Below are 13,114 nucleotides of genomic sequence, written 5' to 3'. Positions count from 1 at the left end.
AAAACCAAGAGATACTCCAGAGATGCTCAACTCAATGCCACACGGAGGCAAGAGGAACCATGGTTCTGAGACAATAGAGGGTTGGTAGAGAACACAGGGAAAACAAGTTCCTGGACTGAAGCCCTGGCTTGCTCCTTGAAGGCTGTTGATGGCCATCCTTTACTATTGTCAGTGCAAATCATCTTTCCCCAACTGCCAGCTCCTGTAGCCTTCAGTTCAGTAAAATCTGTGTCCCTTGACCTGGAAAAGAGTCTGAGTGGGGCTCAGTTGCCGTTTGTGCTATGACCATTATTCAAGGATGCACCAACTGGCGTCAGGGGAGAAACCAGAGGTTTGGAGCAATCTTTCTCTTCTCTGGGGTAGCTGGGATAGGTGCTGGCTGGCTTTGTGATCCAGATCACTTTCCACTGATCTCTGTAATCACATGACCACAGGTGACTATGCGTATGAAGTTGGTATGCACAGTTATCAGCCATAGTGATACGTATTTATACAATTCACTTCTGAGTAATTTTCTCCATGACTAAGATTTCACTGTTGATGACCATTAGGATGCTGATATTGTCATCAGAGTACTTGAACATTATGCTTGTAAAACTACATTTTTCCTTATTGCCTATCTTATTGTGTAAGGTAGTATGTAGTCTGTGTTTCTCAAATCTTCTTTTAACATGTAAATGAACATCTCTTAACAAATTTTAAATCCTACTTGAAGGATTTTGATCTTTGAGGATTCCAATATTAAGAATTATTGTCCTGAGTTATTTTTGGAGTCATGGCCCAGCCTCAAAGACAGATGCAAAATCAAGTTGAAATGTGGATACTCAACAATGTACAATACTTTGGCTTCTGACCCTAAACTTTATGATGGCATGAATTAATATTCTCCCATTAGGATTAAAAAAAAACTTAAAGGAGAAATAGACTGAAGTACAATAATACTAGATGATTTTAGTGCCTCCTTTCCAACAATGTGTAGGCCATCTAAACAGAAAAAGAAACAGTGAAACACATGACTGGGGTAATACCATCATCCAAATATTGCAGGAAGTCATATAGAAAATATTTCATTAAGGAACAAAATACACACTTGACTCAGTGAGTATGTTATGTTACATTTACCAGGATACTGTGTAACTTAGAGACAAATCTATTCTTTTTCTCCTTTTGTTTCTGTTTGTTTGCTTGAGGGAGATTGGGGAGCAGGAGCAATGGTTCCAGAGTAAGTAGCTCTTACTGCTCTTGCAGAGAACTGGAGTTCAGTCCCACCAGCATCCACAATGGGTGGTCCACAACTACCTGAAGCCCCAGCTCCAGATGTTCTGATGGAGTCTTCCGGCTTCCATTGGTACCTACACACATGTAAACATAAACCCCACTACACACAACACACACTCTCTCACACATACACACACACTCACACACATTCACTCACACATATACACACATAACACACACTCTCTGTCATACACACACTCTCTCTCACACACATACTCTCTCTCACATACATACACAACACACACACTCTCTCTCACACACACACTCTCACACACATACAGACACAACACACACACACTCTCACACACATACTCTCATGCACATACATACACAACACACACACACACTCTCACACACATACACAGACACAACACACACACACTCTCACACACATACACACACAACACACACAACTCTCTCACACACTCTCTCTATCACACATACAGACACAACACACACACACACTCACACACACTCTCACACACATACACAGATACAACAAACGCACACTCTCACACACATACACACACATACTCACAATACACACACAACACACTCTCTCCCACACACACACTCTCTCTCACACACACAGATACAACACATACAACACAGATACAGATACAACACATACACTCTCACACACATAAACACACAACACACACACACATATACACACAACACACACACATTCTCATACACATACACACCACACACACACAAACACACACACATGCACAAATAAGAGAAAGATCTTTTAAAAGAAGAAAGATATTATATCAGGCATTTTTTTTCAAACACAAATGAAACTATGAATCATAACAGAAGTAACTACTAAAAATTTAAAAGTATGTGGAAATGGGGCAATGCCCTCCTGAAGAATTCAGTGAGTCAAACAAAACAGCAAAAGAAAAATATAAAAGTATCTAAAAATTGAAAATTAAATCAGAGCACACCAAAAGCAATAAAAAACAACAAAGACAATCATAAAATGAAAATTCAGATAAATACTGGGTATAGTCATGCCTGTGACCCTAGCACTCAAGAAGCTGAAGTAGGGGGCTAAAGAGTCGGAAGCTAGTCTGGGCCACATACAGGGAGACCTTATGTTAAACAAAACAAAAGGAAGGTAAAAAAGATCATGTGGTGATATATTATTTATGAGTTATTAAGGCTTGCCTGAGGGTTCAGAAAGCAAAGCCAGCCTCAAGCAGTAGAGATCTGGCAGTGGTGATACACACCTTTAATTAAGAGGTAGACAGATCTCTGTAAATTCAAGGCCACAACTGACCTACGCAAGAGTGAAAAGTAACAGCCCTTTGGTCTTAGCACTTGGGATAATATGTCTTTAACACCAGCACTAGCGAGGTAGAGACAGGAGGTGAAGAAAGGAATAAAAGGAGGAGAAGACAGAAGTTCAGAGACTTTTGCCTCTGAGAATTTATGGAGACAGGTTGGTTGACATCTCAGCCTTGGTAGAGGTTGGCTTGGCTGTATTGCTTCTCTGATCATCAGCTTGAAGTTTGAACCCCAACATCTACTCTGGGTCTTTTATTTACCATGCTACAAGATCACAAACAACTTAATAATAGACTTTGAGGAACCAAACCAGAGCAACAATAATGATAATATTAATATGCTAACTTAATGTAATCAGAAGGCAAGAAATAATAAATAATAAATGTTGCTTTACCTACACTTTAAACTACTAGCAGCCCAGCCACTAAGGCTGTACCCTGGGGTGGGGGCAGAGGCTCGTGGGGAGGGGAGCGGGGGAGGACTGATTCTTTCCCCCAGACAGTGATTCTGTGGCTGCTGCTAAAGGTAGCTCTACCTAAATCTTCCTGGATGAAGATACAATGTGACCAGCCACCTCAGACTCCTATGTCTATGCCTTTCTTTCCTCAATGATTGTAATCCTCAAATTTTAAGCCAAAGCAAACTCTGGGTCCTTTAAATTACTTTTTAAGGTATTTAGCTATAGCAATAAGAAAAGTAACTTGTTGGTGTCAGGGGCTGGGTTGCTGTTGTGATAAACTTAACCATGTGGTACTTTGGTCTTTGGAAATGGATTGGGAGGAGTCAGGAAGGCATTGGAGATGGAGGCTAGACAAGCTCTAGAATGCTATAAAGCAGAGCTTAATGTGCCATTCTGATAGGCATTTGGGAGATAAAAATTCTGAGAGAAACGTGACAGTGGAATTCTGCCTCTTGAGACGCAGAGACAGAGAGGAATCAGGGGTTAATAGGGAACCAGGCTAGTAGTCTTCCATGTGATGTTGTGGCAAAGAATCTGGGTTCATTTTGGCCATGTTCTAATAACTTAAGAGGGGCTGGACTCAAAAAGCACAGACTAATTTGTTTGACAATAGTCAGTTTCAGCTTTTCATCTACTGTGGAAACAAGAGCAAACTCTTTTCCAAAGTAACATGTCCTTAGACTTAAAACTTGAAGGCAAAGCATTTTCAAAATATATAGGTTGAATTAATCCAGCAATATTGATAATCAAATGGCTGTTAGCAACTGCTGCTCCTTCCTCAGCAATCAAACAATTCAAAGACAACACAATAACATATAGTATCCAGACTCCCTGTATATTTTCCATCTTTAAATGGCTTTTACAAAAAAACTTTATTCTTTTATTTATTTTTTATTTTTTGAGACAGGGTTTCTCTCTGTTTCTTTGGCAGTCTTGGAACTCATTCTGTAGACCAAACTAGCCTTGAAATCACAGAGATCTGCCTGCCTCTGCCTTTTGAGTGCTGGGATTAAAGACATATGCCACCACATTCAGCTACTCTATTTCTTTTTTTAAGGACTTTCTCTGGCCTTTTTCTTTTCTCTCTGAAGCCTAGATATATTTTTTAACACACTGTAAACCCTTTAGAGGGTTTTCTTCATCTGAATCTGTCTTTATTATATATCTCTAACTTTATCTTGGCTAAAATTAAAGTGGCAGCTGGTTGCATCCTATTACTTGGCTGAGAGTCTAAACTTCATGGTGGAGTTTCTAGGTCCATGCCACCACCTAGAAGCCTGCTGCTTATTGTTCATAAACACCATTTAATTGTTTGGTGGCAGGACCTCTTAAAAGAGTCATGCTAATGCTGAGTCAGGAAGCCTCTCTTAAAGGAGCCATGTCTCTGCTTGTCTGTAGCAAACAGAGCCTACTGGAAAAAAATGTTGCTACCAAGAAGCTGTGCTTGACTTTGTTCTTTTGTTTTTAAAATCCCTTCTTAAGCTTTTGTCAGGTTTCATGTGAAATTCTTGCCCCATGTTGGGGGCACCATTTGTAGATGGAGGGTTCCCTAATCAAAACCAGTTGCCTAGAAAAGTGTTTTCCTGATTCAACAACCAATACATAAAAAGGCCACGACAGCTTGCCCCAGGCAGGGCAGGCTATATCTTTAGTTGACAGCAGAACTTGATAGTGTCATTCATGAGGTACCAGTTTTGCAGCAAACTAAAGCCAAGTTTGCAGTGCAGATCATAGGATATTGGAGATAGCAAAATTATAGGATGTCCATTGAGAAAAGGTGCAGTATAGACTGGAGCTGGACCACAGGAGATTGCATGCTTGCTGCAGGCAACAGAAGGGAGAGCTACTCACCGTTGTTGCATCCCAGATGATTTCATCGTGAGACCAGACACAGAAATGTCCAATTGGTTGTTTGCCTTAAAGGGATTTAGTGTTTCTTTGTTATGTCCCATTCCTCCCTTGTGGAACAGTAATGTTGACTTCAGGTCATTGTATATTGAAGTACATGCCTTGTTGTTGATTGGGGTTTGTTTGTTTGTTTTTGCTTTCTTTTTGTTTTTTAATGTAACAGAGACACTCACAGTCTAGAGACTGCCTTGAATCTCAGAAGAGACTTTTGAGCTTGAAGAGTCTTTGAATTAGGAGATTGCCATGTGTCTATCAGGGCCAAAATTAGGAATGCTATGTTTTCCCCTTAGGTCCCCACGTTGGAGTACTTGAGCCTCAGCTAATGATACTGTTTTAGAAGGGTATGGAACTTTTGGGAGGTGGACTCTTGCTGTAGGAAGTTGGCCATTGTGGGAGGATGGTGTTTTGCTTGGTCTCACTATTCCACCTGCTATCTACTGCCAGCTGCCTACTCTAGACACAATGTGATCAGCTGCCTCATGTTACTGCTACTGTCTCCTCTAGCATGATGGGTGGGAACCCTTTACATTATAAGCCAGATTAAACTTGCTCCCTCTTTGGGGGTGGGTGTTTGAGATGTGGTTTTTCAGTGTAGCCATAGCTGTCTTGGAACTTGCTTTGTAGCCCTCATAGAGATTCACCTGCCTCTGCCTCTCCAGTGCTGGGATTAAAGGCATATGACGTCACCACCCAACCTACACTTTCTCCCTCTTAAATTGCTTCTCATGAGGTATTTAGTCACAGCAAACTAATACAAATAGCTCGATAAATGTCAATCCATAAACATGATATTATAACAAAATGGACAAAAACTGTATGATCACCTCAACAGATGTAAAAAAGAATTGACAAAACTGAACATCCTTTTACAATATTAGCAAAGTATAGAAGTAATGTATCTTTTGTGGTTGGTGGTTTTGGTTTTGTTTGTTTTGGATTAAGGTTTTCTCTGTATAGCCTTGATTTTCCTAGTACTCACTCTGTAGACCAGGCTGGCGTCAAATTCAGCTTGCCACTGCCTGGGATTAAATGCACATGCCTCCATCACCCAGCTAAGTAATATGTGTTAACTAACATCATATTCAACTGTTAAAAACCATGAACCTTTTGTCTTCCTCTTACGTCAGAACAATACAAGAGTGTTCATGTGTGCTGGTACTGTTCAAGGTAGAGTTAGTACTAGAAAACACAAAAAGAAAAAGAAATTTAAATAAATCAACAATATACACAACAATATAAAGAAAAATGTTAAATTGACATGTTCTTACTTATAGAAAGCTCTAAAAGTCTATTAAAGAAAACTATTAAAATTAATTTTAAAAACTTGTCATAGGATACAGAGTCAATCCACAAATACCACAAATAACATTTCTATACATTAACATAAAGCTACTAAAAAAAAGGAACTATAAAAACAATTTATAGTACTGATGAAAATATTAAAACATTTAGGAATTAATTACTAAGGTGATATAACATTAATATATTGAAAACTGTGAAAGACTGGTGAATATAAACAAATTGGGTATGTGTCCCTTATAAGGATTTGAAGGACTGATAAATTTCTGGGCTAGTAGGATTATCTACTGGGTAAAGGTGCTTGCTACCAAGACTGAGGAGCTAATTTCAATCCCAGGCATGCAACTGATGAAAAAATAATCAACTCCCCAAGTTGTTCTCTGACCTCCTCTGCATGTGTTTTGTGGCACACATGCATCTATATACAAACATAAATAAATATAAAAGATATAAATAAAATACCCCTACTGCCCAACGTTATATATAATACTGTCACTTTCAAAATTCTAATGACGTTTTCACAGAAGTAGAAAAAGTATCCAAAAATTTTGTAGAACCACAAAATATTACAAATAGCTTCAAATAAGTAAATAAATAAACTTTACATAAAAGAACCATGTTAGAGGCAGCATAGTTCCTGATTTCACATTATACTGAAAGTAACTTTTAACCCTATAAATCTATAACATTTAAATCAAAATAGCTTGACAATGGCACAAAAATACATCTGTGGACTAGTGGCACGTAATAGAGACCCCCCCCCCTGCAAACAAGGCAATGCAGAGGCAGTCAACAAATCTTTGTCAAAGGTATCAAGAATACCCCATGGGGACAAAACAGGCTCTGCAGTAAGCAGTACTAAGAAAACTATCCCCATGGAAAAAAGGAAATTGGGGCCTTAGCTAATAATAAACAACAACACAAATATAATTTGTATTGAGAAAAAATGAAATACAAATACATTAGAAGAAAACACATTTGTTTGTTCTTTGCTGTACAGCGGTTCTGCTCTGGAAGGCTGTGAAGCACTAGGAAATGGGGCTTCCCTAGAGGATGTGGGTTGCTATGAGGGTAAACCTTCAGGTTAAAAGGTAGACCAATTTTAATTTTAATTTAGATAGAGGTACATTTATTTTAAATTATATTGTATGTCATAAATATATCATTGAGATTGGCAATTGAAACTGTTTCATGACGGTGGCCATTCTGACTGAGGTGAGATGAAATCTCAATGTAGTTTTAATACTAATCTCCTTTCTTTTTTTTAATTTATTCATTGGCTGCTGTACTTTATCCTCTTTGTAAACTGTCTATTCATTTTATTTATTAATTAGGGTTTTTTGTTTTTGTCTTTAGAATGTTTAGGGTTTTTATAGTCTAGGCATTAAACTTCTGCCAGACATGTAGCTGGCAAAGTTTTTCTCTTGTTCTCTCTGCTGTCTCTTCGATAGATTGCTTTCTTTGTTATGCAGAAGCCTTCCAATCTCACACAATCATTTGTCCACTCTTGGTTTTAGTTTCTGAGTTGCCAGAGTCCTTTCCAGAAAGTCTTTCCCTAACCCTATATCTTGATACACCTTCCCTGTGTCTTGCTCTAACAGGCTCAGGGTCCAGGTCTTACATGAAGTCCTTTGACATGCTTTGAATTGATTTGTGTGTAGTGTGAGAGATGTGGGTCTAGTTCTATCCCCTACATGTACCTAGTTTTCCTGGCAATGCTGTTGAAGTGGCTTTCTCTTCTCTAATGTATATTTTTAGCATCTTTGCAACAAACAATGTTTTATGTATAAAAAACTCTAAGGACTCTGTCAGAAAACACTTAGAACTGATAAACATGTACAGCAAAGTAGCTATACAAAATCAACATACAAAACTCAGTACCTTTCCTGTGTACTGAAAAATAATGTGCTGAGAAAGAAATCAGGAAAATAACACCATCTATAACAAAAGTAACTATAATAATATACATAGGTATGAACCCGATGGAGGGAGTGGGAATCTCTACAGTGAAAATATAAAACATCAAAGAAAGAAATAGAAGACACTAGAACACTGAAAGGATTGACAGGATTAATGTTGAGAAAATGGCGATACTATCAAATTCAAGCTATAGATTTAATGGGATCCCCATCAAAATCTCAATGGTATATTTCACATAAAACTTGTACAGAAGCAAAAAAGAGCCCAGATAAACCAAAACCATCCTGAGCAAAAGGAACAATGTCGAGAAAAAAAGAAAACAATCACTTCAGACTTCAAATTACACTACAGTACCACAGTGACAAAAACATCAGAGTGCTAGCCAAGAAACCTGTGTACAGCTCAGTGGCATAGATGACCCAGGGACACACCCAGACAGCTACTGCCTCCCTGGACTTTAACAAGGTTGTTTATATGTGTGTATATGTATGTATGTATTATGTATATGTGTATGTGTGTATACATGCATACATACATGTATACATACATACATACATACCTATATACTGTTTTCCCCTGTCTCTATTTTTTAATCCATAATGGTATGTGTCATGAAAACTCAAATTCAACAAAAGGTATCAAGTCTACTAATGAATAGAATGAGCCCTGGGCTTGAGGTCTGGCAGGCCTGAACTGCAGACGTTAATCATCTGCTTATAGGCATTCAGAGGTCTCTAAACCTCCATGCCTGCATCTGTGAAAATGTGACTATTCCCTGCAATAACATAGGCATGTCTGCAGAAGCCTAAGTAAATCATAAAATGTAAGGAGGCGTTAATTCTAAGACGTTCAATGCTGTATGCATCAAAAATCATGCCAGGTAGAGTTTCACGATTTCAGATTCAACAACCACATTGTTGATTAAGTGAATTTGAGTCTCCTGGGATGGGACGAAGTGTGGGAATTCTTTTAATTTCCCACATTACTGTGATGACCTGGAAGGTCAGATGCTGTGGTATTTTGCTTACTGATGGTCAATGTGCTGAACAACCTGATGTTTAATTTTTGTTTTGCTTTGGTTTTTGATGCAGGTGTCACTGTGCAGCCCAGACTAGCACTGAATTCACCATCTTCTCGCCCCTCTCCTGAGGACAGGATTGTAGTTGTGCCCTGCCACATCTCCTTCCACACTTTAATTCCAAATTGCACTCTGCAGTTATTTGCTTGGATTTCAGGCTTTGCTCCCTGCACGAGAAAAACCCATTGACCGAATTCTTTACATTTTCTGATGCATTAGTAGAGTTCCAGAAACTTTCACTCAGCCACTTCAAAATAAATACTTTGGTGGAAAATGTAAACCCAGTGTCCCAGAGTAGGATGCTGTGGAACTCACTCCCCCAGATGCTGCCTTTCTGATCGGGCTTCCTGACTACAATGTGAGGGCTCTGAGCCCACCCTTGTTGTCCCCATTTCTTTGCTTAGAACTAAAGAGCTATTGGTTCCTTGCGTACATTTTAAGCCATCCTTGTTAAACTATTAAAGAAACTAATTGAATCTTTCCAAACATGATTTGTCTTAATATGTGTGATAGGGTTCTTGGTAATGAATGACGACACTGTCAAAACCACAGAAGAAGCCAGTGACACTGCTGTGATGGCTCCTCTGGCCTGTCTCTGTACCCACAAGCAGCCCACACTCAGTGCATGCTCTGTGTGCTCCCACTTGAACTGAAGCAGGTGAATTTTCTGAGGCCACAACTGGGACTACAGAACAAAAGCCCAGTGATCTTAACCCCAGAGCATCATGAGCATCCTCCCACACCCAGATCTGATGAGGAATCTTCATCAAAAGAAAAAAAAAAGTTCAAACCACTGGGAGCTGTGGAGAGTCACACAGCCTTCACTGCACCTTGGCAAGAGTCTTCACTACTGCAGCCCTGACTGAGTCTTGGCTGACTCCTAGAGGAGGCACATACCAGATCTGCTGCATCTTGCCAGGACCTTAGCTCAGAATATCCTTCAAATGTCTCCCATTGATCACTGGAAAGCTTAAAAAAGCATGGGCAGGAAGCTATTCCTGGAGGCCCAATTGCTCTATGTGACATTTTACAAGGGGTGGCTTACAGCTTTCTCTCCCAAGCCCTTCCTTCTGTGCCAAGACCCAGAATAACTGCCTTCCCTAGCGTGGATGCTAAACCCAGGGAGGGCAGGCTCTGCTGCAGGGAGAACTGGGGACTCCTTCCCGGGCAAGGCCACTGCACTGTGTGCATCTTGCCAAGTTCTTTCTCCTTTGGTTTGAAAACCCTTGTGTATTCCAAAAGAAATGCAACCCATGTGTTTCTGATTCGTTTACACTTAAATCATTAAAATGTTGTTTTGTGAGAGTTATTTGATGTCTAAGAGCCTGACAGTCTGCTTAATGGGAATTTTACAGGCTTTTCTTTTTATCCTGCCTGAAACAGAGCACACTTCTCTCAGACAACGCCTGAGTCCAAGCCTCCATCCTCATCACACACACTTGCACCTGCATTATCTACCACAGCCTTGTAACCATGCCAAGCACATGAGGCTAACACCCAAGAGCTAAAAATAGAGAAATTGGAGCGAAAATGGGTAATGCCAAGCCATCGCTTCCCAAAATATGCCAAAGGTGTGCTATTTAAAGATAGAGAATGTGTGTTTGTCAACTCGATTCAAGTGGCAGGTAGCCTTCTGGATGACTGGAGGGCGCCTTCCACAGTCATGATCTCACATGTGCCTTGTTACGGCTTCCATTCAGCAAAAAACCAGGCAGGATCCGAAACTGCCATGCCTGAAGTGTTCAGCCAGGCTGCACAGAAAACACAGATCATAGCTAAGTTCTCGATTGGTGTCTAAAGCTCTTTTCAAATGATTCAAAATTTATTTTCTCCATTAGTGAGTGTATGCATTGTACAAATGCCACATGCATTATAATATATTACAGAGAGCTGGTATCATAGAATTCTTCCTCCCTTTCTAGCTATGTGACCAATTTCTCTGGGTAGCATCTTCCTTGGAAAGTGAGGATAATGCTACCACTGAACAAGACACAATGGTACTTGAAGGAATGGGAGTGAAATGTGCTTATCGCAGTGCCTGTTCTGAGAAACAACTGGCTTGAAGAGGCACCAGTAGCCTCAGGAGTGATAATGGGTCTCTGGTGGTCTTAGCCAAGCCATCCTTCCTTTGCCTGTAAAAGATGTATCACAGAGAACCCTCAAAAGTTTGTGGAAGCAACTTAGATAACATTTGTATGTAGCACAGAGATGATGCTCAGTGAGTCCCACTTTTACACTCTGTGATGTGCTGGCTGCCATTTCTGTAGAAGGGATTATTATAGTGGAGGGAGCTATGTTACCCAGAGAAGTCAGAGTACAGAGGATATATTGTAGTGGCAGTTATGGTATAAGGGTTAGTTGTGGAAAGGTTTATGTGTGGAGAAAGTCCCCATTTGGGGCTGCCTGTCTTTATGAAGAGGGCTGTCTCTTGTTTCTCTCCTCAGCTAAGATCCACTCTACCATTTCTCCACAGACCTGGGACATTGATATCTCATAGGTACAGGTCTTCCTAGACCCAGAGGTCACCTGGCTCTCTGACTACACAGAAACCCTTTATCAAATGCATGCTGGAAGTTAAACAGTGCCATGAGTCTGTCTACCTTTCCAATGCAGAAACTGGTGCTCCCTCACAGTCTGGGTCAGCCACCAGGTTTCCAGGAAAACTTGAAGATGTCCACAGACAGTCCGAGGCTTGGGTTCTGCATTTTTTTTTATAATCTCCTAGAACTGCCTTTTTAGTTGGCAGTTTCTGTTTAATTGTTCTTTTGCTGGGATCCTGGAATAGAACGAACTCAAGCTAGGAGGCTCTCTCTCTCTCTCTCTCTCCCTCTCTCTGTCTCTGTCTCTGTGTGTGTCTGTGTCTCTCTCTGTGTGCCTCTTTCTCTTTGTGTGTGCCTCTGTCTCTCTGTCTCTCACTCTCTCGCACACACACACACACACACACACACACACACACACACACACACACCTCTGGGTCTCTCAGATTTTTTTTTCAAGGGCTGCAGTCCCTCCCAAGGAGGGGACTGGCCAGCAGATCTTCCAAGGAAACAGTTCTATCAGGTCCCTCTGAGTGTGCATAAGCTCAGTCAGAGAGAGAAGAGAGGGAAAGCCAGCGGGAGAGGGGGAGAGGGGATCTGTTGCAGGCAGGGGAAGGCGTGACCTGAATGGAGAATGCCAGCCAATTCCAGAGACACACAGGGACCTCAGAACAAAGATAAGACATCGCTGACACCACACAGGGACGGGGACTGGGAAGAGCTCACAGACAAGTCCAGCAGACAGGACCAAGGCCAGGAGCATACAAGGCAGGAAAATGAGGTGAGTGCCAGGTCAGGGGAAGGCACTGGGTTCCCTCTCCAAGACCAAGTGTAAAGCAGCCGGCTGGGTCTGACCTTGTCTCTAGGAGACTCACCTGCTTGCCCTCTGTGTGGCTAGGGACCGGGATTCTCATCAATCCTCAAGGCTTTGCAAAAGGGAGCCTTGTCCCTGGGGCACCTTCCCAGAGACTCCGGAGACGGAGACGCGCAACTTGAAACCAGATAGTTTGTACAAAGCCTGTTCCTGGCTGCGGAGGCTCACATTTCTCCCTCTGCCAGCACAGAGTGCTGCCTACTGGCCAATGTGATCCTCCTCCTCTTGCCCACAAAACTGATTCTTCATTTTCCTACTCAGGAAAGAGCAATGATGTCTTTCTCGCAACACTTTGAGAGTTAGATAATGTGTTTGCGTGTTTATTTCTTCTAAAGGGGAAAGAAACAAGTTCCCCACAGCCCGGCTCGTGGTTTCTCGAGCCTTCAGAAGTTTGCCAGTTAAACCTCAATTTAGAAAACTAAAAACCTGTCCCCATTTTACAGTTCCCTATAAATTCTGCATTT

At 41.0% G+C, this 13,114-nt stretch overlaps 2 protein-coding genes across 3 annotated transcripts in view; one reads left to right on the top strand and one right to left on the bottom strand.

Moving 5' to 3' along the window:
• The window catches only part of St6gal1 (ST6 beta-galactoside alpha-2,6-sialyltransferase 1), a 766,154-nt gene that overhangs the window by 456,750 nt on the left and 296,290 nt on the right, over positions 1-13,114 (bottom strand). The gene's annotated exons all lie outside the window — the stretch shown is intronic.
• Positions 12,236-13,114, top strand: part of Masp1 (MBL associated serine protease 1) — a 63,757-nt gene continuing 62,878 nt past the window's right edge. The window contains exon 1 of one of the 2 annotated variants that reach the window (XM_051191222.1): positions 12,236-12,557. In XM_051191222.1, the coding sequence (XP_051047179.1) occupies positions 12,553-12,557 (5 nt within the window). In that variant the 5' untranslated portion in view covers positions 12,236-12,552. The remainder of the gene's footprint in view (positions 12,558-13,114) is intronic. The other variant, XM_051191221.1, reaches the window with a different exon arrangement.

This window comes from Phodopus roborovskii, unplaced genomic scaffold (genome assembly GCF_943737965.1).
Source record: "Phodopus roborovskii unplaced genomic scaffold, PHOROB, whole genome shotgun sequence".
NCBI classification, from domain to species: domain Eukaryota; kingdom Metazoa; phylum Chordata; class Mammalia; order Rodentia; family Cricetidae; genus Phodopus; species Phodopus roborovskii.
Note: the sequence above shows the minus strand (reverse complement) of the source record. Positions and strands in the feature narration are given on the sequence as shown.